Source organism: Camelina sativa, chromosome 15, assembly GCF_030686135.1.
Source record: "Camelina sativa cultivar CO46 ecotype springtype chromosome 15, ASM3068613v1".
NCBI classification, from domain to species: Eukaryota; Viridiplantae; Streptophyta; class Magnoliopsida; order Brassicales; family Brassicaceae; genus Camelina; species Camelina sativa.
In genome coordinates, this window is record NC_141894.1 from 26,245,508 (window position 1) to 26,269,246 (window position 23,739).

The following is a 23,739-nucleotide window of genomic DNA, read 5'->3' on the forward strand; positions in this document are numbered from 1 at the left end:
AACTATAAACCATTCAAGAAATCTTGAACACATGAAATCTTTTTTTTCTTGCATCAAAAAATACGTTTATGTGACCGTTACAACAAAAAAAACAATGTATCCATGTCGGAAAAAAAATAACCATAGTAATTAGTCCATAAAAAGTTGACCAACAACTCTCCATGAAGTTTCGCCGCCAGGGCCATGTGTTGATTCAACAAAAATCTTACCATATGGTCATTAGCTTGTCGACATACAAAGTAGATGATGATGGTCATCAATGAGAGCAACTGTAGATGGTGAAAAAGTATTGATGAAAGCATACAAAGTAGGTGGAGAAGAGGGTGATCAAGTCCATGTATTATTGGAATTTGCATTATGGATTGCTTATCATGGATTTGGTAATATGGTTTCCATCAACCATCATCATCATTTTGGCCATTACTCTCCTCACTCACATCTAATGCAATCCGTTTTTAGGTTTTTTCCTTCTTAATCTAAATTTTATATGATACAAAGCTTTACTCCAAGTAAAGACGATATAGTTGAATAAGATGTTTAGATTTTATACATTTGCCTCTACTTTTGCTTCATATACACAATTACACACAAAATGGTTAATAACCCAAAAGAAAGAAGTAAAAAGAAAATCCCTTTAAACTTGTCCATATCATTTTTTACAATTTTAGTGAAACAAGAAACATATGAGAAAATACAGAAGTTAACATCTTAAGGCGAGTAAATAGCAAACTTCATCCTCCTTAAGTATATATCTCTTTCTCCTTATACCAATCCGGCGGTGTTTGCTATTTATATGGTCCAGAAAAGAGAGGATGAAGTTTGCTATTTGTTGGCAGATTCTCCAAATAGCAGAGAGAGAGAGCTCAGAAAAGTATAGAAATAACATAAATAAGTGTGTTTGTTATTAAAGTTGGAGAAAGTATGTGTGGATGCAAATTTTCCTATTTTAGGTTTAAACTTTAAACTAGATGAGTTTGTTTATATTTGCTTAATAACACAGTTCCAATAAGTCAATAATAATTATATATAATATAATTTTTGAGTTTGTTTAGAATTTTCTTGTCTCCCATGAAAATGAAATAATGAAGGTCTTAATTCTATAAATTTATATGTTTAAATGTTTCGTAATTTTGATATAGTTACCATATGATAAAAAAAAAAAGTTAAGCTATTGAAGACAAGAGTTGAGGGTAAGCAGAGCCGAGTAGTTTTGGTTTGGAGATTACCATATCGCTCAGTTGTTTACATACTAATAAATTAAATGAAACTAAAGAAAGTCGTATCTTTGGTATTTGCATAATTCCATTATGTGTGAGTTCAAACTGGATCCACAAAAGATCAAGGAAAGAAAAAGAAGAAAAAAACTTTAACACGAGATAAACTGAGTGAATATTTATAAATTATTTCTAAACGTTTTTGTTCTCTAAATACATATTGACGATCAGATTACGGCATAAGAGTCTTTGCATGCATATAAACCATTAACGGATTAGCCATATATATTTTCTAAATATATATTGAAGCTGCAAAATCTGCCAAGGTTGAAGATATAACTATTTAGCTATAGAAACCTTCAAAAGAGTCGTATCAGAACAGAACATTATGAAGTTGAATAAAATTAGGAACTGAATGCACCAAAATTAAAAAAGGTAAAAATTATAGGTAAATTTTTCTCTCTACCAAATTGACTTGTACCTTGAAGCTTTGATCTTGTGCTACATTTTGGTATCAGAGCTTCAATATAGAAGCTTTAATACCAACTCATAGGTCGAAATCAATGTTTCAATGTACAAGTCAATAGATAGAATTAATATAGTGATATATCGTTTTTGTAATCACGTATAATCTTATGAAGATAATCTTTTAGCCAAACTATATGAAGAAGAATTGAAGAAGAAAGAAAAGAGAGATGCCGGCAACCCTAATTACTTTAATTGATGATCATAACATGTTAATATATAGTTGCTAGAATAACCTAATTACATGGGCTACGAAACATGGATTTATGTGCTTCTATTGAACTTGTAATGGGTCACAATCTTGGGCTTTAACAAATTAACTCCACAAACATATTTGGAGAATCTAGTCATATTTGATTGATAAGGAACGATTCTTACTCCATTTGCTGATATGGTAAACCTTGTCAACCCTAAATAAATATTACAATTTGTCATATTTTGTCATAAAAATACCAAACGGTGCCCTTTTTTTACCACAAAAATATTGTAGTGTACAAACAATGGCGATCTCATAATAAAAACATAAAGCAAAACCACAAACAATCCCAACAAAATGTAAATATTGTAACACATAAATAATGGTAATCTCATTTATTGATAACACAACAACCAAATGAAAAACTAATGTTGGACTTGGATTACCAAATTACCAACGGGGAAGCATGGGCATGATGGTGAACTTCATGGTACCGTTGTTGCAGTGAGCACCTTCATGCTCGCCGCACGAAATGTAGTAAGGCTTCATCTGTTTTAGAACAAACTCAAAGCCATTTCCAGCACCTTGTTTCGGGGACGCAAGCATTTTGCCTTTCTTCACGTCACACTTTTCATAGCTCGATGGGTTCGGAAGCAAGTAGACGCTGTGCGTGAATGGGGCTGGTGGGTTGTATTTGAAAACTGCACTCGGATGATCATATCATTAGTATTTTTTAGTCAAACTTTATATGCATGCAAAAGTATATGCATTCCCTAAAAGATGTGAGATTATGTCGAAAAGAAAAATGGCTCACCAAGTATGTCATTGAGAAAGAATGGAGCAGTCTTAGAAGCCCAGTCGGCGTAATTAAAACCGTAAGTCCACTCTTTGTCTCCACCGACTATGATCTTTCTAGGTGCGTTGTAGGTGGCATTAAATGTTTTTGAATGACCTCCATAACCCCAGCGTGAACCCGAGCTGTAATTGTTGTTAGGACCCATGCCCCAACCTGAGCCGTCAGATCCGGAGTTGTGAGTATTGTTGGGAATCCCACCCCAACCCCAACCCCAACCTGAACCATTTCTACTAGAGCCCCAACCCCATCCTGACGCTGGGGTTGAACCTGAGCCACTTGAATAGTTGGAGCCATGCCCCCAACCCCAATTCCATCCAGACCTCGAGTTTGAACCTGAACCATTTGAATTGTTTGAGCCACCACCCCAACCCCAGCCAAATCCTCTATTGGCCTCAGCAAATGTAGTGAACAAAGAGGCAACGGTCACTAGGACTAAAACAAGGTTTAAAAAACGAGAATGCACCATCGTTTCTTCTTATGGGTTATTAGTTATTTGATAAGTGATTGTGTTGGTGTTCTTTTGAAAGTTTAGGGATTGGTTATTTATAGGAGGAGATATGACAGAGATGGTGCCAAACTGCCGAAAACGTGAGATTTTTAGTCACCTTTTTCTTTAAAATATTTGATAACAATTTGGCACACAATGTTACATTCATTTTACATGAGTGAAAAAAGTAAGGTACGGCCGTAGATGTTTGAATTACAGCTGATAATAAAATAGATTTAAAAAGGGAATAGAAGTGAGAAACCAACTAAAATGAGATGATTCTTAAGGAAAAATGCATTGGACTTGTTTAGTGGAAGAGCGTTGACTTGTACGTCAATGAATTTTCAATGTGGGAAAAAATCTTCTTTGCTTTTCGTTGCTACTTGAGCTAATTAACGTTGACGAATCAAAACATAAATTATTACATAAAGTCTTTTTCAGCATTAATTTGTCTTCCTATAGAGTTACGTTTTAGTGACGATAAGATGATTTAACATAAAAGCTCAAAGTATCTGTTGTGGATCTTGTGATTGAGGACATGTTTGGTCAGAACAAAAATAAACATTCAACTTGCATAAAAATTTAAGTTACTTAACATTTTAAAATTAAATTAAATTACAAAGATAATTTCAACAAAGCAGACATAAAACATATTCTTGTATAAAACATATTTATATAAATTTTGAGAAAGTAGGTAATATTCTTGTATCTTTTCTCATTTCACTACAAGCAAAAAAATATACAAATTTATCAAAAAATGTATATAAACAAAGATAGGGGTTTATGGGATTTTTTCGAATTAAATTACCAAAAGTTCAATACAAACAACTTCACAGTTCACATACATTCTCACCTTCATATTTCTCTTGAATCTTGATGTATGGAAGATGAGAATTAAGATCCATTTTAAGAGAATCAGCCTCATCTTCTGATACATTTGAGGCCCAACATCCTCCTATCCTCTATCAATATTAAAGAAAAAAAAGTCCAAGTGGCTAATAGATCACTAAGGGGGATCCAGTAAATGTAGTGGGCCTTGTGGGAGGGTCAAGTTATCTTAATAAGGAATAAATGTCACTATTTTACTGCAGAGTCTGTAACGGTTCTTTGGTGTGGGGTAGAGATATCAGAAGTAGTACTTATGTAGTAGGCCGGGCAAGGGGGAAGATTGTCGAGTATTTGGTAAACATTGTAAGGGAAAGGGGAGAGACTCCAAAATCATTTCTCTCAACTTGTTACCGTTGTCTTATTCTAAATAAAGAGAGTTTCTTTCATTGTCGTTTTGTCTATTATTGAGAATAACATCCAAAACGTATCAAATTGGTATCAGAGCGAGATTTTTTCTGGGAAAACATTGAAAATGCCACCAGCAAAGAAGATGGAAGAGCTTGAGAAGGTAGTGGAGAACCTTCAGAAGGAGATCCAACAAGTATCAGTGATGGAAAATGACGTTAAGGAGATGAAAAAGCAGTTGTGCAAACTCGACGTCCTGGACAGATGTCCAAGCTGGATGTCTTGGAGCGTCTGGAAAAGAGGATGATGGGGGAAGACCGGAAACCGTGGGAGCCAGAACAAAAGGCGGAGGAGGAAACCTAGGTCTCTGGAGTGGAGTTAAACCTCGAGGAAGGACCATCTCATCCTGGAAGCCAGAGTGTGACGCGGACTTCAAAGCCAACACAGTCAAGAAACACGTCGCCGGAGAGAAGGGAGCTACTCAACCGGAATATTGAGTTGCTCTGTTCGAGGGAGATGATGCAGAAGGTTGGGTGAACCGGGTGGAACAACACTTCGAACTCGGCGAGTATACGGGGGAAGAGAAGCTGAGAACGATGAGGGTATGTTTTCCAGTGACGCCCTCACTTGGTACCGTAGGGAAAGGTGATGAGACCATGGACAGCTCAACCAAACCACACGAACCTGAGGAGCAGCTTGAACCAGAGGAAGCACTGGAGGACCAGCTTGAACCAGAGGAAGCACCGGAGGAACAGCTTGTACCAGCGGAAGCATCGGAGGAAGCACTGATTGTCCCGGCGGGTCCTATAACAAGGTCACGGTCCAAGAGGTTCAACCAAGTCATCACTGGTCTACTCAAGGAGCTAGACAAGAAGCTAGAAGACGTGACTCAAACCACTTGGACGTTGCTCACAGCTCAAGGTGTTCGGTAAAGGGTAAAGTGTTACTTTGGTGCTCTTTTTCCCTTGGTCAAGTTTTGTCCCATTGGGTTTTCTTGACAAGGTTTTTAATGAGGCCTAAGTAACATTTTCAAGCCCCTTTACCAGCCCAATTCGTGGTCCAAGGTTCCCCACAAAGGCCTTGGCCTATTTTCTATCTCTTTCTCATTCAAACTTTGCATTTATTGCTTTTGTAATTTCCTAGACATCTTGCATGAGCTTGAACTTGAACTTGCAAGTTGTCTAGGGTTTTCCCCTTCTCTTCCTCGTCCTCCCTCTTTTCTATTTAAGCACCATGTATCTCTCATTTGTTTCTCATCAAACATTTTAATCAAAAACCTTTCTTTTACTTGTTTGATCTGAGAAGTGTGTATTATCTTCTCAACTTGTTTGCTTCTTAGTGTGTAATATCTAAGTTGTAATCAAGCCTGAAGTCTAAGAGCTTTTCATCTCTCTTGGAAGTTCATTTCGATCCCCTTTCATCTTTATCAATCCGCTGCAAACCAACCTCTCACCTTCCACCGTCGTCCATCTCTTCACTCCGTTGCATCTTTCACCCATTGTTCATCATCAATCCGTCCATCTCTCTCCAAAACCTTGCAAAGTGTGTTCTTGGGAGTAGATCCTCATCCAGGAGTCTATCATGTGGTATCAGAGCCACTTTGTAACCAGGTTTTGAAATTCCAATCGTCACTTTTTATTTTTTTCAGATCTATCGTTTCATCTTGCAAGAGTTTTATAAAATGTTTTACTTGTTCAAAAATTATAAACTCAACTGTTTTAGAACCGGGAACGAGTCTACTATTTTTGAAAATTGATTTGAGAATTTTTGGATTCGTTTGCATAATTTTCCCAGATCTTTTTTCATTTACGTGTTTTTGGAACTATTTACTTGTGGATCTTTGTTTTTCTTTTCAGGTACCATGGTGACATCAGAAGAGGAAGAGTCATCTACATCCAGTCTTGAAAGGAAGATCCTTAAGTCAGTCACCACAGCTATGACAACCATGCTTGATGCTAGACTTGGCGCTCTACACTTGAATCAACCCAACCCGGAAGCGAATCAGCGTCAAAGGCAGAAGCAGGAGGAACCAAGGCAAGACGATGAAACCAGGCAGTACTATAGCCACGGTTCTTCACACAGCAGTCAGCGGAGGCGTCGACGTGAACGTCCAGTACCAAGAGATCCGTTAGGAGGTCTTAAGTGCAAGATCCCAGCTTGTCACGGAACCAGCAACCCGAATACCTACTTGGAGTGGGAACAGAAAATCGAGTTAGTGTTTGTTTGTCAAAAGGTCACCGAGGTCAACAAAGTTAAACTTGCCGCAACCGAGTTCTACGACTATGCTCTAAGTTGGTGGGATCAGCTTGTTACCAGCCGCAGACGTACCGGAGACATGCCGATCGATACATGGAACCAGCTGAAAACCGTCATGCGAAGGAGATTTGTGCCGAGTTATTATCACCGCGATCTTCATCAACATTTGAGGAACTTAGCTCAAGGAAGCAAGACTGTCGAAGAGTACTTCAAGGAAATGGAAACCCTATTGCTAAGAGCTGATGCTCATGAAGATGGAGAAACTATGATGTCGTGATTCATGGGAGGTCTTAACCGCGAAATCCAAGACCGTCTAGAAACCCAACACTATGTAGAAATTGAGGAGATGCTTCACAAAGCAGTCATGTTTGAACAACAAATCAAGAGGAAGAACTCTCGATCCAGCTACAGCACCGCTAAGACCAGCTACAGCTCAGGTAAGTCAAGTTATCAAAAGGAGGACAAGCCCGGCTACCAGAAGGACTACAAGCCATTCGTCAAACCAAAGCCATTTGAGTCAGACCTGAAAGGTAAGGGTAAGGGAGTGATCACAAGGACAAGGGATATTCGTTGCTTTAAGTGTCAAGGACTTGGGCATTACGCAAGCGAATGTGTCAACAAAAGGATCATGGTTCTTAAAGATAATGGCGAGGTAGAGTCTGAAGAAGAGCGTTCGGAAAACGACTCTGTGGAAGAGGGTTTGGAAGCCCCAGCTAAAGGAGAGCTGCTTGTTGCTAGGAGATCGTTGAGTGTCCTAACCAAGTCAGAGGAGCAAGCGCAAAGAGAAAACTTGTTCCACACGCGATGTATTGTCAAAGACAAGGTATGCAGTTTGATTATCAATGGTGGTAGTTGTACTAATGTTGCAAGCAGGACTATGGTGGAAAAACTTGGCTTAGAAGTTCTCAAACATCCAAAACCATATGCGCTTCAATGGCTCAACGAAAAAGGTGAGATGTCCGTCAAGGAGCAAGTCAAGGTGCCGCTTTCAATTGGTAAGTATCAGGACGAAATCATGTGTGACATACTTCCGATGGACGCTAGCCACATTCTTCTTGGACGTCCATGGCAATCAGACCGACAAGTTCACCATGATGGCTTCACCAACCGACACACCTTTGAACACAATGGCCGCAAGACGACTCTCATTCCCATGACGCCGCATGAGGTCTATCTTGATCAGCTGAGCATGAAACAGCGAACCGCCAAACAAACTGAACCATCCGATAACAAGGGTAAGAGCAAGGTAAGTCACAATAGTTTACTTTTTGTTTATAAAGAGACACTTGCTTGTTCTACTAACCCCGTACCGGTGCTACCGAGTGAGATTGAGTCGGTTTTGCAAGATTTTAAGGACGTGTTTCTGGAGGATAATCCCATTGGTCTGCCACCAATCCGAGGAATCGAACATCAAATCGACTTTGTGCCAGGAGCCGCTTTACCGAACCGACCAGCCTATCGCACCAGCCCAACCGAAACAAAGGAGCTTGAAAGACAAGTGAACGAGCTGATGGACAAAGGACATATTCGAGAAAGCATGAGTCCATGTGCCGCTCCAGTATTACTAGTACCAAAGAAAGATGGGAGTTGGCGAATGTGCATGGACTGCCGAGCAATCAACAATATAACGGTTAAGTATCGCCATCCTATCCCTAGATTAGATGATATGCTTGATGAATTGCATGGCTCTAGCATCTTTTCTAAGATTGATCTTAAAAGTGGATATCATCAAATCCGTATGAAAGAAGGTGATGAGTGGGAAACGGCTTTTAAAACCAAACAAGGATTATATGAATGGTTAGTCATGCCGTTTGGGTTAACTAATGCGCCTAGCACTTTCATGAGATTGATGAATCATGTCCTTAGGAAGCATATTGGTGTATTTGTTGTGGTCTATTTTGATGACATTTTGGTTTATAGCAAGAACTTAGAAGATCATGTCATGCATCTTAGACTTGTTTTGGATTTGCTTCGCAAGGAAAAACTTTATGCGAACTATAAGAAGTGCACCTTTTGCACAGATAATCTTGTTTTCCTAGGCTTTGTTGTGAGTGCAGATGGAATCAAGGTTGATGAGGATAAAGTCAAGGCAATTAGAGATTGGCCGAGTCCTACCAATGTGAGCGAGGTGAGGAGTTTTCATGGCCTAGCAGGGTTCTACCGACGGTTTGTCAAGGACTTCAGCACTATTGCCGCACCACTCACAGAAGTGATCAAGAAAGACGTTGGTTTTAAATGGGAAGCTGCACAGGAAAATGCCTTCCAGGCCTTGAAAGAGAAGCTTACGAATTCCCCTGTTTTAATTCTTCCAAATTTTATGAAAACTTTTGAGATTGAGTGTGATGCCTCAGGGATAGGTATTGGAGCTGTTTTGATGCAGGATCATAAGCCCATAGCTTTCTTCAGTGAGAAACTTGGAGGAGCTACACTCAATTATCCGACCTACGACAAAGAGCTTTACGCTTTGGTCCGAGCCTTACAAACGTGGCAACACTATCTCTGGCCGAAGGAGTTTGTCATTCATACTGACCACGAGTCTCTTAAGCACCTAAAGGGTTAACAAAAGCTCAACAAACGTCATGCGCGGTGGGTCAAATTCATTGAAACGTTCCCATATGTTATCAAGTACAAAAAAGGTAAGGATAATGTCGTTGCCGACGCATTATCTCGCAGGTATGTTTTGCTTACTTCTTTAGATGCAAGATTGTTGGGTTTTGAGCAAATAAAGGACTTGTATGCTGATGATTCTGATTTTAGCAAAATATTCAATCTTGTGAGAAGTTTGCTTTTGGAAAATATTATCGCCATGAGGGTTATTTGTTCTTGAAAATAGACTTTGTGTGCCTCACTCTTCTTTGCGAGAATTATTTCTAAGGGAAGCTCATGGTGGTGGTCTAATGGGTCACTTTGGAGTTGCTAAAACCTATAAGGTGATGCAAGAACATTTCCACTGGCCGCACATGAAACGAGATGTTGAACGACTTTGCGAACGGTGTGCGACTTGTAATCAAGCTAAGGCTAAGGTTTAATCCCACGGTTTGTATACCCCTTTACCTATTCCTTTGCATCCTTGGACTGATATATCTATGGATTTTGTGGTTGGATTGCCTAGGACTAGGGCAGGTAAGGATTCTATTTTTGTGGTGGTTGATCGCTTTTCTAAAATGGCACATTTCATTCCTTGTCATAAAACTGATGATGCATCTCATGTTGCTAGCTTGTTCTTTAAGGAAGTTGTTCGTTTGCATGGCATACCTAAGACCATAGTTTCTGATCGTGATACTAAGTTCCTTAGTTATTTTTGGAAAACTTTGTGGTCTAAGCTAGGAACTAGGTTGCTTTTTCTCCACTACATGTCAACCGCAAACAGATGGTCAAACTGAAGTTGTCAATAGAACCTTGTCTACATTATTGCGTGTGCTTATCAAAAAGAACCTTAAGACTTGGGAGGATTGCTTGCCGCATGTAGAATTTGCTTATAATCATTCTATGCATTCTGCGACTAAGTTTTCTCCATTTGAAATTGTTTATGGGTTCAACCCCACTTCTCCTTTGGATCTAATGCCTTTACCTTTGAGTGTGAGAACAAGTCTTGATGGCAAGAAAAAGGCCGATTTAGTTAAACAGGTTCACAAAAAGGCTAAGGAGAATTTGGAGGCCCGGACGAAGCTGTATGAGAAATATGCAAACAAAGGGCGTAGAGAGGTCATCTTCAATGAGGGTGATCAAGTGTGGGTTCATCTTAGGAAGGAGCGTTTCCCAGACGAGCGAGCATCCAAACTAATGCCGAGGATTGATGGACCATTCACAGTGCTCAAAAGAATCAACAACAATGCCTACCAACTCGACCTCCAAGGTAAGTACAAAGTTAGTGGCAGTTTCAACGTTTCTGATCTTCTTCCTTATTGTGCAGATAATTCGGATTTGAGGTCAAATCCTTTTCAAGTGAGAGAGGATGATGAGACCATGGACAGCTCAACCAAACCACACGAACCTGAGGAGCAGCTTGAACCAGACGAAGCACCGGAGGACCAGCTTGAACCAGAGGAAGCACCGGAGGAACAGCTTGTACCAGCGGAAGCATCGGAGGAAGCACTGATTGTCCCGGCGGGTCCTATAACAAGGTCACGGTCCAAGAGGTTCAACCAAGTCATCACTGGTCTACTCAAGGAGCTGGACAAGAAGCTAGAAGACGTGACTCAAACCACTTGGACGTTGCTCACAGCTCAAGGTGTTCGGTAAAGGGTAAAGTGTTACTTTGGTGCTCTTTTTCCCTTGGTCAAGTTTTGTCCCATTGGGTTTTCTTGAAAAGGTTTTTGATGAGGCCTAAGTAACATTTTCAAGCCCCTTTACCAGCCCAATTCGTGGTCCAAGGTTCCCCACAAAGGCCTTGGCCTATTTTCTATCTCTTTCTCATTCAAACTTTGCATTTATTGCTTTTGTAATTTCCTAGACATCTTGCATGAGCTTGAACTTGAACTTGCAAGTTTTCTAGGGTTTTCCCCTTCTCTTCCTCGTCCTCCCTCTTTTCTATTTAAGCACCATGTATCTCTCATTTGTTTCTCATCAAACATTTTAATCAAAAACCTTTCTTTTACTTGTTTGATCTGAGAAGTGTGTAATATCTTCTCAACTTGTTTGCTTCTTAGTGTGTAATATCTAAGTTGTAATCAAGCCTGAAGTCTAAGAGCTTTTCATCTCTCTTGGAAGTTCATTTTGATCCCCTTTAATCTTTATCAATCCGCTGCAAACCAACCTCTCACCTTCCACCGTCGTCCATCTCTTCACTCCGTTGCATCTTTCACCCATTGTTCATCATCAATCCATCCATCTCTCTCCAAAACCTTGCAAAGTGTGTTCTTGGGAGTAGATCCTCATCCAGGAGTCTATCAAAATGGATAAACATCCTTTTCTTAGCTGGGAGCAGATGAAGAACAGAATCCTGGAAAACTTTGCCGTAACTCAAGATCTGATGGCGGTGAGAGGTTACTGTTACTCCGTCAAGACGAGTCCGCCGGAAAATACTACAAGGACTTCATTGCTCTAGCATCCAATGCTCCGGAAGTCTCAGAGTGGGTGTTGGAGATGGCCTTTATGATTGGGTTGAAACCAAAAATCAGGGCAGGGGTCAAGATGTTCGAACCCCGAAGCCTGAAGAAAATGATGAGTTATTCAAAAATGGTGGAGGAGTGGAACGACCAAGGAGATACACCACCGCCGACTGTTGAGAAAGTTCAAATCGAGCGGTGAAACGCGGGATGGGAGAGAAGGTGGTGACTCGTGGTCCCCAATACACAGGAGGAGGGGTAAATCCGTCAAACACCAAGAATGTTAACTCTTCTCTTCAAGAGGCCAAAACGACATCGTCGCGGCCAACTGGGGAAAATAGGACTAACCCTAATCCAAAAGTCTCTGATTCGCAACGACCTTCGTATCGACGGCTGATAGATGCGGAAGCCAACGATCGACGAGCAAAAGGGTTGTGTTTCCGGTGTGACGAGAAGTATCAACTGGGACATCGTTCTCAGTTCAAGGGGCTCCGGATATTGGTCGCCACCGAAGAAGATGAGGAGTTTTGTGGGAAAAGAGGCCGAAGGGGACTACGAGCAGAGAAGGTCGAAGTTCCCGAGTTTGCGGCCATATTTATCCATTCCGCCGCCGAAATCTCCTCTCCACGCACCATGAAACTATAGGGAAGAGTGCAGGGAGAAGAAATGGTGGTTATGATCGACAGCGAGGCCACACACAACTTCATATCCAGTGTAATGGCTCGGAGAATGGGAATAAGTAAAAGAGATACCGCGGGGTATGGAGTGAGGATGGGAAATGGTCTGATGGTTAGGGGAAGTGTGCCAAAATGTGAAGTTGCAGCTTCCAGGGTACACTCTTGTAACGATTTTCCTGCTGGAGCTGGAGAGGCGAACGTGATCTTAGGGATGCAGTGGTTGGAGTCCCTGGGAGACACGAAGGTGAAATGGCATGAACAGAGAATGACATTTATGGTGGGAAGTGAATGGGTGACCCTTTTGGGCGATCCTAGCTTGAAGAACTCTGTCATTTTCTTGAAGGCCCTTTGGAAGACAGTACAACAGGATGGAGAAGGATTATTTGTGGAATATGCTGGGTTGCAATCCTCGATCACTGAAGGAGAAGATGTGGTTCCTGCATATTACCAATCTCTATTGGAGGAATATTCAAGGGTGTTCTCAGAACCGCAAGGACTTCCTCCTTCTCGAGGGAAGGAACACTCAATCGTTCTGAAACCCGACAGTGAACCTGTCAGTGTGAGACCATTTCTGTACCCACACGCCCAAAAGGAAGAGATAGAAAGACAGATTGCCGTGATGCTAGCAGCAGGGATCATCCGTGAGAGTGGTAGTCGCTTCTCAAGCTCGGTGCTTCTGGTCAAGAAGAAAGATGGCAGTTGGAGATTTTGTGTTGACTATCGTTCTCTCAACAAAGCCACGGTACCGGACAGTTTTCCTATTCCGATGATTGATCAACTGCTGGATGAGCTCCACGGTGCCAAGATCTTCTCTAAGTTAGACTTGCATTTAGGATATCATCAAATCTTGGTCAAGGCAGATGACGTACCAAAAACCGCTTTTAGGTCCCAGGACGGCCACTACGAGTTCTTAGTTATGCTGTTTGGTTGACAAATGCACCGACTACTTTCCAATCCCTGATGAATGAGATGTTCCGTCCTTTTCTCCGGAGGTTTGTGCTTGTCTTCTTCGACGACATCCTCGTCTACAGCCGCTCGAAGGAGGAGAATCAGGATCATCTCCGTGAGGTCCTCAAGCTGCTTCAGCAACATCAACTGTATGCCAACCAAAAGAAGTCTCAATTTGGCACCTCCACAATCGCATATTTGGGACATGTGATTTCACCGGAGGGAGTCTCTGCTGATCCTAGTAAGATACAACCCATGGTAGAGTGGGAGGCACCTACCAACATCAAAGCGTTAAAAGGATTCCTGGGTCTGACAGGATACTACCAAAAATTTGTACAAGGATATGGGGAGATAGCCAGACCACTCATGGACTTGCTAAAAAAAGATCAGTTCGAGTGGACTGAGAAGAGTGCCAAGGCTTTTGTCAAACTCAGAACAGCGATAACAGCCGTCCCAGTGCTCGCTTTACCCGACTTTACAGAGGTCTTTGTCGTGGAGTCTGATGCTTCAGGGTTTGGATGGAGCGTAGTGCTTATGCAGAAGGAAAGACCCATCGCTTACTACAGTCAAGCTCTGACCGATAGGCAACAGCTCAAGTCCATATATGAACGAGAGCCCATGGCCATCGTCCTCGCTATACAGAAGTGGAGGCATTATCTCCTTGGGAGGAGGTTTGTGGTGAGGACCAATCAAAAGAGCTTGACATTCCTGTTGGAGCAGCGAGAAATCAACATGGAGTATTAGAGGTGGCTAACAAAGTTGATGGGCTTCGATTTCGATATCCAGTACAAACCAGGGTTAGAGAACAAAGCAGCTGATGCTCTGTTCCCGCAAGGAGATGGTACCGTCGTTGTTTGCCGTATTAGTTCCAGCAGCCATCCAACTAGAGGAGATTTGTGCTAAGGTAGACAAGGATCCCGTATTGCAGAGCATTATCAAAGATCTGCGAGAAGGGGGTGACTCCTATCCTGAGTTCTCCTTGGTGCAAGGGAGGTTGTTGAGGCAAGGGAAGCTAGTGATACCTAGTTCCTCAGCGATGATGGTAAGCTTGGAGGCATGGGGGCGTTTTTAAAATGCATAAGATAATCGGGGAATTGTTCTACTAGGAAGGTATGATGAATGATAGTAGAAGGCATGTGGCAGTGTGTCAAGGTGTCTACGGCCGCGAACTTCCCACCTTGGTGAAATACGAGAATGGCTCCACCTCCAATGCTGAACTGGAGACTCAGTAGAGAGAGAGAGTTGCAGTGTTGGGGTTGATCAGGGAACATCTTCACAAGGCTCAACAGCGAATGAAACAGAGGGCAGATGCACACCGAAGGGAAGTGGAATTGGAAGTAGGGGAGCAAGTGTATCTCAAGATGCGACCTTTCAGACGTCGTTCCTTGTCCAGAAGAACCAACGAGAAGCTAGTAGCTAGGTTCTATGGACCATATGCCATCGAAGCAAGAGTGGGGAAGGTAGCTTATCACCTTAAACTTCCTGATGCAGTGAAGATTCATTCCACATTTCACGTGTCCCCGCTGAAAAGAGCGGTGGGAGATCAGATTGTGGCCGCATCTCTTCCTGAGCAGCTCACGGATGAAGGAGTGTTGGAAGCAGAACTAGAGGCAGTGTTGGACGTCCGTAAGAATCTTGTATCTGGTCAAGCTGAAGTTCTGATCAAGTGGAGGGGATTACCGGATTCCGAATGCTCAAGGGAATGGGTAAGCATCATGAAGGGGCAATTTCCAGGATTCAACCTTGAGGACAAGGTGAATTTCAAAGGCGGGGGTAATGATACATTTGAGGCCCAACATCCTCCTATCCTCTATCAGTATCAAAGGAAGAAGAAAAGCCCAAGTGGCTAATAGATCACTAAGGGGGATCCAGTAGATGTAGTAGGCCTTATAGAAGGGTCAAGTTATCTTAGTAAGGAATAAATGTCACTATCCTACTGCAGAGGGATATGAGAAATAGTACTTATGTAATAGGTCTGGCGAGAGGGAAGATTGTCGAGTATTTGATAATCATTGTAAGGAGGAGGGGAAGATTCCAAAAGCATTTCTCTCAACTTGTTACCGTTGTCTTATTCTAAATAAAGAGAGTTTCTTTCATTGTCGTTTTGTCTTTTCTTGAGAATAACATCCAAAACGTATCATTTTCACATTGTAAATAATCAGTTAACCAAACCTTTCACTAAATTCTTAAAGCTTAATCTTATGAAAATTTAAGATTCAAAATTGAGAAGCAGTCCTACTTCATAATCTTAAAACCGGGTTTTTTTTAATTACAAATGCAGCTCTTGGTTACTCAATATACCGATACGAATTGGGATTACACGCTAAACGAATATTTTACAAGAGAAAACATAGTGACACATAATGAAGTAAAACATTAAACTTTGAAGCAACAGAAATTTTTCATTTGTGTCTTTTGACAAACTAATTAACGAGGAACTAACTCACTGATTGTAACATTATTCAAAGATACTATACTACTTGTGTTATTATCTCTTGGCGATGGCTCTCCATAATCCGAGTAAAAACCAGGTTGCGAGGGTGTTGGTAAAGTGAAAGAACTTGCATTGAGCATTACAACAACAGAAGCCATTGTTGGTCTACTCTCTGCATCCTCCTGAACACACAACAAACCAATGTGAATACATTTCATGATTGTTGATGTCCCTTTTGGTCACAATTAGTATGTTTAGTTCGGTCAAAGAGGGTCAAAGTTCTCTTCTATTATATTGATGTCGAAACACAAAAGACGGGCTACAACGCGACTCAAACGGGTTACAAAGGTAGACGAGGATAGTAGACGAGCTGATATCTCGTCGATTCTCCGAGCTATGAGTTTAGAACCGTTGACTTTTGCTTGGACGAGCTAAGCTTTTGTACTTGCTACCCGAATTCTCCTGCTTTTCTCCGATCCCCTTTTCTACAGGCCGTACGTCCGTATTTATAGGGAATCGTGTCGGTTCGTCTAGGAAAAATACCATAATACCCTTCTCTCTCGAAAGGGATATTTATGGGCTTTTTCCTGGGCCGGGCCCTTTTGTTGGGGTTGGACCTACCCCTAACAATAGTCCCCCCCCTCGCCTCTAGTTCGTAGTCTTTAGGCGAAGGACTGCGCGTGGGATGATACAGAATAGCGCGTGAAGGTGCAATTTCCAAAGTTGAGGGTCGAATCGTCGCGTTCGGTGCTTGAGGCGCGTGAAGTCCGGAAGTTGGATCGTCATTGAGCGCGTGCTGCAATGATGACGTTTCTGGATTCTTCTTTCCCCCCCCTATAAATATCGCTTCCTCTCTAATCTTGTTATCTTCTTCTCGTGTTTTTGGTGCTCCCGTCGTTCAGGTATTTTTCCTTTCTTCTATCTCGTTGTTATATTGCTTTTAGTGTGTCGTCGCTTTTTATTATGAATTCTCCTCGATCCGCGTCATCCAATCCCTCTGCCGGAAGTCACCTTCGACGAGCGACGACTTCTGAATCTAGCGGCTCTACCAGATCTGTTCGCCGTCGAACTCGTTCTCTAAGACCCTCTGACTCGTCTTCGACGGATTCGGATGCGGCTCGATTCGAAGAGATAAAGCGTCGTCTTGCTCCCGGACCTGCAGTCCCTAGCTCCTCAGGGCTTACTTTCAAGACTCCCTCCTTGATAGACGAGCCTTTGAACGATGGCCCGTCTTCTCCTAATTTGGACGATGTCCCTTTGCCAACCGTGAATCTCTTCAATCATATGCCGGCGACGTCGATAAAAATTGATGCGGCAGTTGACGCAGTTCGTATCGGGAAATTAAAAGTTGACGTGACAGTTGTGACGGATTGTCCCAGGAAACTGAACACAAAGCCGAAGATTTTGATTCCGAACGCCTTTCAACGTCCCTGGGATGCACCTTCCGGTTTTATTTGTCTTTCAGAGAAATACTTCACCGAGTGCGGACTCACCTTTCCTCTTCCGTCTTTTTTGATGACGTATTTTGCTCGTCGAAAGGCGGCTATTTCCCAATTTGCCCCGGCGACCTTTCGAAATGCTGTCGATCTTTCGATCATGGCCGAGGCTGCAAGGGTCAAGCTTACTTGTGATCATTTTGAAGAGTTGACGTGTCTGAATCCGTCGAGTCGGGAGAAGACTCCCGGGCTTTATTACGTAGCCTCGGGAAAGAAGACGACGCTCGTCGAGGGTGCCAAGGGTAAAACGTATAACTGGAAAGGCTCGTACTTCTTTTTGGAAGTTGCCGCGGGGGGTATGGAGGATCCGTCGATCCCTTGGTTTTCTGGGTGGAACCCTTCACCCGGTAGCCGACCCTTCTTGATTAGTTATCTTCACTTGCTTCCTTTGTTTTTTTTCTTTTAACCTCCCCTTTTTTTTAAAAAAATTTTCAGTTGTTATTCCGAGGTGTTTGCTTCCATACCCTTCTTCTTTCCGAGCTGAAATAGACGCGATTAAGCTCCGTTGCCCCTTCGTTTGGCCGGGAACCGAGGGTAGAAAGGATCGTCCACGGAAGTCAGCATTGTTTTGATATTGTCCCCATCTTATTATTTAATGCTTTAATTTAATGCTTTGACGAACAGATCTTATTATTAGTTTGTTTTGACGAACTTTATTCGTCATTTAATGCTTTAATTTTCGAAGTGTTGTTTATTGGATTTATTGGTCTCATTTAATGCTTTTTCCGTTTTGGGAACTTGCGCCTGTTAGGACTTGTGCTCCCCGCCCTATAAATAGCCTTTGTGTTTCCTTTCAATCCTGTCTTGGTGAGTTTGTTGTTTTTGTAGGAAGAAGAGAGTTGCTCTGATGCCGGTGACGACAAGATCGGCGTGGTTGCGCAGGGCGCGGGAACAGCTCGGCGTTAGGTCCGATGAGGTGGTTCAAGCAGAACTTAACTACTATAATGCTCGCATTCAGCGACTAAGGGCTTTGCCACCCGTCGTTCGTTTGAACGTTACTACGACTTCTGTCATATTGACGGGGTTGTTGAATGTCTTGAACCGCTGATCGACGAAGGGTTTTTCTTTCCGAAGTGGCGATGGAATCGTTTGGTGGAAGAACGCACCCGGCGTGAAGATTTATGTGCGGAAGTGGTAATTCCCGCACTCGAGCAGGGCGACCTTGATACCCTTGGTCGGAGGCCGTTTGAAGAACGAGAGGAGATCGAAGCTTGCCGTGATCGTATCGACGTGCTTCGCCGCTACGTGACGCAGTTGGAGAGCACAAACCACTATTTTAGCGAAAGTAGTCGCGTCGAAGGGATTTGTGCGTACCTCGAGGACATGGTTGGGCGAGGCATGGCTGTTCCGATGGATCTGCTGAAGGATGTGAAAGAGTCATGCCGCTATTGGCAGACAACAATTGGCGGGTTGGAATTTGACGAGCCTTCCAATGCTGATCTAGGAATTGAATGACTTGTTTTCCGTTGTTGTAGCTCTTACCTCTCCTTTTATGTTTTTTGGTTTGTGCCGTAACGGGGTCGGCGCCCTCATCAGACTTGCATCCTCCCCTTTAAATCAAAGTTCGTACTCCTGAGAGTTCTACTTTTACTTGACTCCAATATTTTTTTAACCTCGCCCCTTTCTTTTTTTGTTGTTTTTCTTTTTTTAAAAAAAAAGTGCGACTCGTGATGGTCGGCTTATCTCTTTTATGCGAGTTAGATTCGGCTTAATATAACCGGGGGCGACCGTTAATAGTCGGCTTATCCTTTAGTGCGAGTTACGACTCGACTTAATATAACCAGGGGCGACCGTTAACAGTCGGCTTATCCTTTGGTGCGAGTTGCGACTCGGCTTAGAATAATACGTCGGAACGTCGGGTCATTACCGGGCCAGGGTAATGGCTAAAATAATTCGCAAACGATGATTCATTCTTTTGAAAAAGAAATTTTATATTATTGGCGGCTATGTCCCGTAGAATGGGACTGCCTACGTATCCTCCGATCATGAGGGATCAAGCCGTTCGTAGTTCACATTTACACGTTTATTTAAACTATAGAAAGGACGAGCCAGATATAGCCGAGCTCGCTTGGTGATTTTCAGTAGTAGTAGCGCTTGAGATGCATCAAATTCCAAGATCTCGGCACTGGTTTGCCGCCCATTGTTAAGAGTTCGTATACGCCGGGATGGACGACCTTGGATACTAGATATGGACCCTCCCAATTGGCACCCATTTTTACGGCATCTGGTTCGGCAGTATTTTCGAAGACTTTACGGAGGACGAGATCCCCTTCGTCGAAATGCCGGTTGTGAACTTTCTTGTTGTAGTACTTATCTGCGGCGAGCTGGTGGTTTTGGATTCGTAGGAGTGCTTTGTCTCGTTCTTCTTCCAACTCGTCGAGTCTATCCATTTGCATCTGACTGTTAAGTGCGGTGTTTTGGACGAGCATTGTTCGTCGGAGGCTGAAACTGCCAACCTCAGCGGGTGCCATTGCTTCCATCCCGTAGGCTAAAGAGAATGGGGTTTGGTTAGTGGATGTCCTTGGGGTCGTTCGGTAGGACCAAAGTACTCCGTCAAGCTCATCGGCCCAGGCACCCTTCTTGGCGTCTAGTCTTTTCTTTAGGCCATCGAGTATAGTCTTGTTGGTAGCTTCTGCTTGGCCGTTTCCTTGCGGATACCTTGGCGTCGACTTGCTTAGTTTGATTCGCCATCGTGCACAAAAATTTTCGAATTGCAGGGAGATAAACTGCGACCCGTTGTCGGTGACTATCTCGTACGGGAGACCGTGGCGACAGATTACATATTTCCAGACGAAGAGTTGGACGTCCCTCGCTTTGATATTTGCGTAAGACTCGGCCTCGACCCACTTGGTGAAATAATCGGTAAGGACGAGTATATATCGTTTTTGCCTAGAAGTTGGTAGCGGGCCAATGATGTCCATCGCCCAGCGCATGAAAGGGTAAGGAGCTACTCCGGTTCGTAGGAGTTCAGTCGGCTGATGAATAATGGGGGCGTGTCGCTGGCATTTTTCACACTTGGCGACGAACTTTTCGCAGTCAGATATCATCGTTGGCCAGTAATGGCCATGCTTCCTGATTCGCAGTGCCAAGGCTCGGCCACCTGAGTGATTTCCTCCGGCTCCTTCATGCATTTCCATCATGACGCGCTCGGTGTCGTCGCCGTATATGCAGAGCAAAAGGGCTCCTGCCGCCGTCCATCGTAACAAATGATCTTTCATTAAGGTGTAGTGGGCGGCCTTGGCTTTTAATCGTCGTTTAGCCCATTTGTCTATTGGCACGTCGCCATCGGCTAAGTATGCTCGGATTTCGACTCGCCAGTCTGTCGCCTCGCTGTCTGAGGCAGGTTCGCATCCTCGGCGTGACCTCTTCGTTCGATAAGTCGTCCTAATTTCATTGGGCTGGTGGAGTGCGAGGCAAGTCTCGGGATATCTTTCGCTTATGCTCGGCGTATCTATGCTATCCACCGGGATGATTCGCCGAAGGTCGGGATCCGATGTTGAAGCGAGTGCTGCCAAAGCGTTGGCCGGGGCATTGTCTCCTCTGGGGATTTTGATGAGCTCAAATTCGTCGAAGCGTTTTGACAAAATCCTAACGACATCGAGGTAGGCGGCCATAGGTTCACCTTTGGTATCATACTCTCCACTGAACTGGTTGGCGACTAACTGAGAGTCGCAGAAAGCTCTTATCCGCTTGATCTGCATTCCGTTAGCGAGCTTTAGACCGGCGATGAGTGCTTCGTACTCGGCGACGTTATTGGTTGCTTGCAATCGGAGACGAAAGGATTGCTCCAAAATTTCTCCAGTCGGCGAAGTTAGTCGAATTCCTATCCCTGACCCAAGATGAGAGGAAGCCCCGTCCACATGTAGGGTCCACCGGTCATCTGACGGGTCAGTGGGTGTTGGTTCGGCTTCCCCAAACGGTAGCTCAATCAGAAAGTCAGTGAGTACTTGGGACTTTGCAGCTGGACGAGTTCGATACTCGATGTCGTACTCGCTAAGTTCAATTGCCCATTTGGTTAGTCGGCCCGATTGATTCGGGCTGTGCAGTATGGATCGTAAAGGTTGGTTGGACAGGACAGCGACAGTGTGCGACTGGAAATACGGTCGGAGCTTTCTTGCGGACGTGACGACTGCCAACGCGACCTTCTCGACTGTCGGGTAACGAGTTTCCGCGTCGTCGAGTGATTTGCTTATATAAAAGATGGGTCGTTGCTCTCCTCGATCGTCTTTAACGAGTACACCGCTGACGGCCGACTCTGAGACCGCGATATAAAGAAACAAGATTTCGCCGAGCTCCGGTTTTGCTAAGATCGGTGGGGTCGATAAGTAGTTCTTTAGCTCGTTGAACGCGCTGTGACAGGCCTCGGTCCACTCGAACTTGCCCTTTGTTTTGAGAAGCTGGTAAAATGGTAGACACTTGTCGGTTGATCTGGATATAAAACGGTTTAGAGCAGCGATCCATCCAGTTAATCGTTGTACTTCTCTGGCGTTCTTTGGTTGTGGTAGATCGATGATCGCCTTAATTTGCTTCGGGTTCGCCTCGATGCCTCGTCTGGTTACCAGGTACCCAAGGAATTCGCCGGATTTGACTGCAAATGTGCATTTGGCCGGATTAAGCTTCATCCCATACTTGTTGAGGGTAACGAAGCATTGTCGCAGATGAGTGATATGATCCTTTGCGTGCTGTGACTTGACGAGCATATCGTCGATGTAGACCTCCATAGTCCGGCCGAGTTGCTCGGCAAACATCTTATTGACTAACCGTTGATACGTCGCTCCCGCATTTTTAAGGCCGAAAGGCATGACCTTGTAGCAGTACGTCCCTCTATCTGTGATAAACGATGTTTTTTCCTGGTCGTCCTTGTGCATTAGAATCTGGTTGTAACCGGAGAAGGCGTCCATAAAGGTTAACAGCTCGTTGCCTGCAGTCGCTTCGACGAGCTGATCGATTCTTGGCAATGGGAAACTATCCTTTGGGCAAGCCTTATTAAGGTCGGTAAAATCGACGCAGATTCGCCACTTTCCATTCTTTTTTTTGACGACCACCGGATTAGCTAGCCACTCTGGATATTTTACTTCCATGATTGACCCGGCGCCGAGGAGTTTGTCAACTTCGTCATTCACTGCTTGCGATCTTTCAGAGCCTAACTTGCGCCGTTTCTGTTTGATCGGCTTATGCGTCGGGTCGGCATTGAGCTCATGGGTCGTGACGCTTGGGTCGATTCCTTTCATGTCAGCCACGCTCCATGCGAACGTTGAGATGTTAGTCTTGAGGAAGAGTATCAACTCGTTCCTCATGGCGGATGTTATCTCCGTGCCGATATTGACGCATCGTTTCTTGTCGTTCTCGTCTAGGATCACCTCTTCGACCGCGGCAACGCCCTGTTGGACGGCAGTCAGCTTTCCGTCTGTCGGTGACGTGCTACTGTCGCCGACCCGGTGCTTTGATTGCTATAATTTCTTTCCGGTGCGAAGCTTATGCTCGATCAGGAAGCAGGCCCGTGCAGTTTGCTGATTGCCACGCTGTGTGTATATTCCTTTCGAAGTTGGGAACTTAACGCACTGATGATATGTTGACGGGACGGCTTTCATCTTGTGGAGCCATGGGGTTCCAAGGATGACGTTGTAGATCGTTGGCTTGTCGATAACTGCGAACCGGAAGTATCTGGCTATCCCCCCAACGAAGATTGGTAAGGTGATGGTGCCGACGGACATAAGATGATCCCCGTCGAAGCCGGTTAAAGAGTGACATTCTGGCATAATGTCCCGTTCGCCGACTTCCATTTTGGCCAACACGTCTCTGAAGATGACGTTGACTGAGCTTCCAGTGTCGATCAATATTCTCGTCACCTCACTTTCGCCGATCAAGAGTTCGACGACCAATGGATCGTTATGCGGTAAATCCAAGCCTTCTAGATCTTTTCCGTCGAAAGTGATTGGCATGCCTTCAGCCTCGAACCTTGACGGCCAAGATTTCGTCATTTCAGCCTTCTTAGTATAATCTCTGATCGCTCTGACCGAGTCGTTGCATCCGGCTAGCCCGCCCATTATCATGTTGATTCGTCGTATCGTCGGAGGACGTTGGTCGGGCTTGCGGTCTGTATGCGGTCGTTTTTCGTTACCGCTGTTTTCGCGCCGTTCGGTGAGTAGGTTCTGAATTTCCATCTCGTCTTCGCTTTGGTCGGCTAGTACCTTTGAATCCTTGACGAATTTTCGAGCGATATATTCGGCGCTTGGCGTCGCTTCGTCCAGGTCGGGTTGTCTTGCTTCTGCCGGGCACGACGACTATTGCTCCTTTCTTGTATCGCTCCATCAATACCTTCTGGAGGTAATGACACTCGTCAGTTGCGTGGGTTGTACTCTGATGGTA

General features: G+C 43.8%; 2 protein-coding genes across 2 annotated transcripts; one reads left to right on the plus strand and one right to left on the minus strand.

The window, feature by feature from the left end:
- Positions 1-2,175: 2,175 nt before the first annotated feature.
- LOC104747395 (uncharacterized) lies at positions 2,176-3,309 on the minus strand. The gene is made up of 2 exons (XM_010469023.2): positions 2,750-3,309; positions 2,176-2,636 (listed from the first exon to the last, which is right to left on the minus strand). Exons 1-2 carry the CDS (start codon positions 3,255-3,257, stop codon positions 2,386-2,388), a joined length of 759 nt encoding a protein of 252 aa, XP_010467325.1. The 5' UTR covers positions 3,258-3,309; the 3' UTR covers positions 2,176-2,385.
- Positions 3,310-14,732: 11,423 nt separating this feature from the next.
- Positions 14,733-15,290, plus strand: LOC147927130 (uncharacterized). Its single transcript, XM_087487316.1, has one exon. The coding sequence runs from the start codon at positions 14,733-14,735 to the stop codon at positions 15,288-15,290; it is 558 nt and encodes a 185-aa protein (XP_087343442.1).
- Positions 15,291-23,739: the final 8,449 nt, after the last annotated feature.

What these genes read in the sequence shown, in the direction of transcription:
- LOC147927130 (XM_087487316.1), top strand. Translation starts at nt 14,733, where the DNA reads ATGAAACAGAGGGCAGATGCACACCGAAGGGAAGTGGAATTGGAAGTA.
- LOC104747395 (XM_010469023.2), bottom strand. Translation starts at nt 3,257, where the DNA reads ATGGTGCATTCTCGTTTTTTAAACCTTGTTTTAGTCCTAGTGACCGTT. An exon ending in CTTTCTCAATGACATACTTG is followed by an intron (nt 2,637 to 2,749) that starts GTGAGCCATTTT and finishes ATCCGAGTGCAG; the next exon opens with TTTTCAAATACAACCCACCA.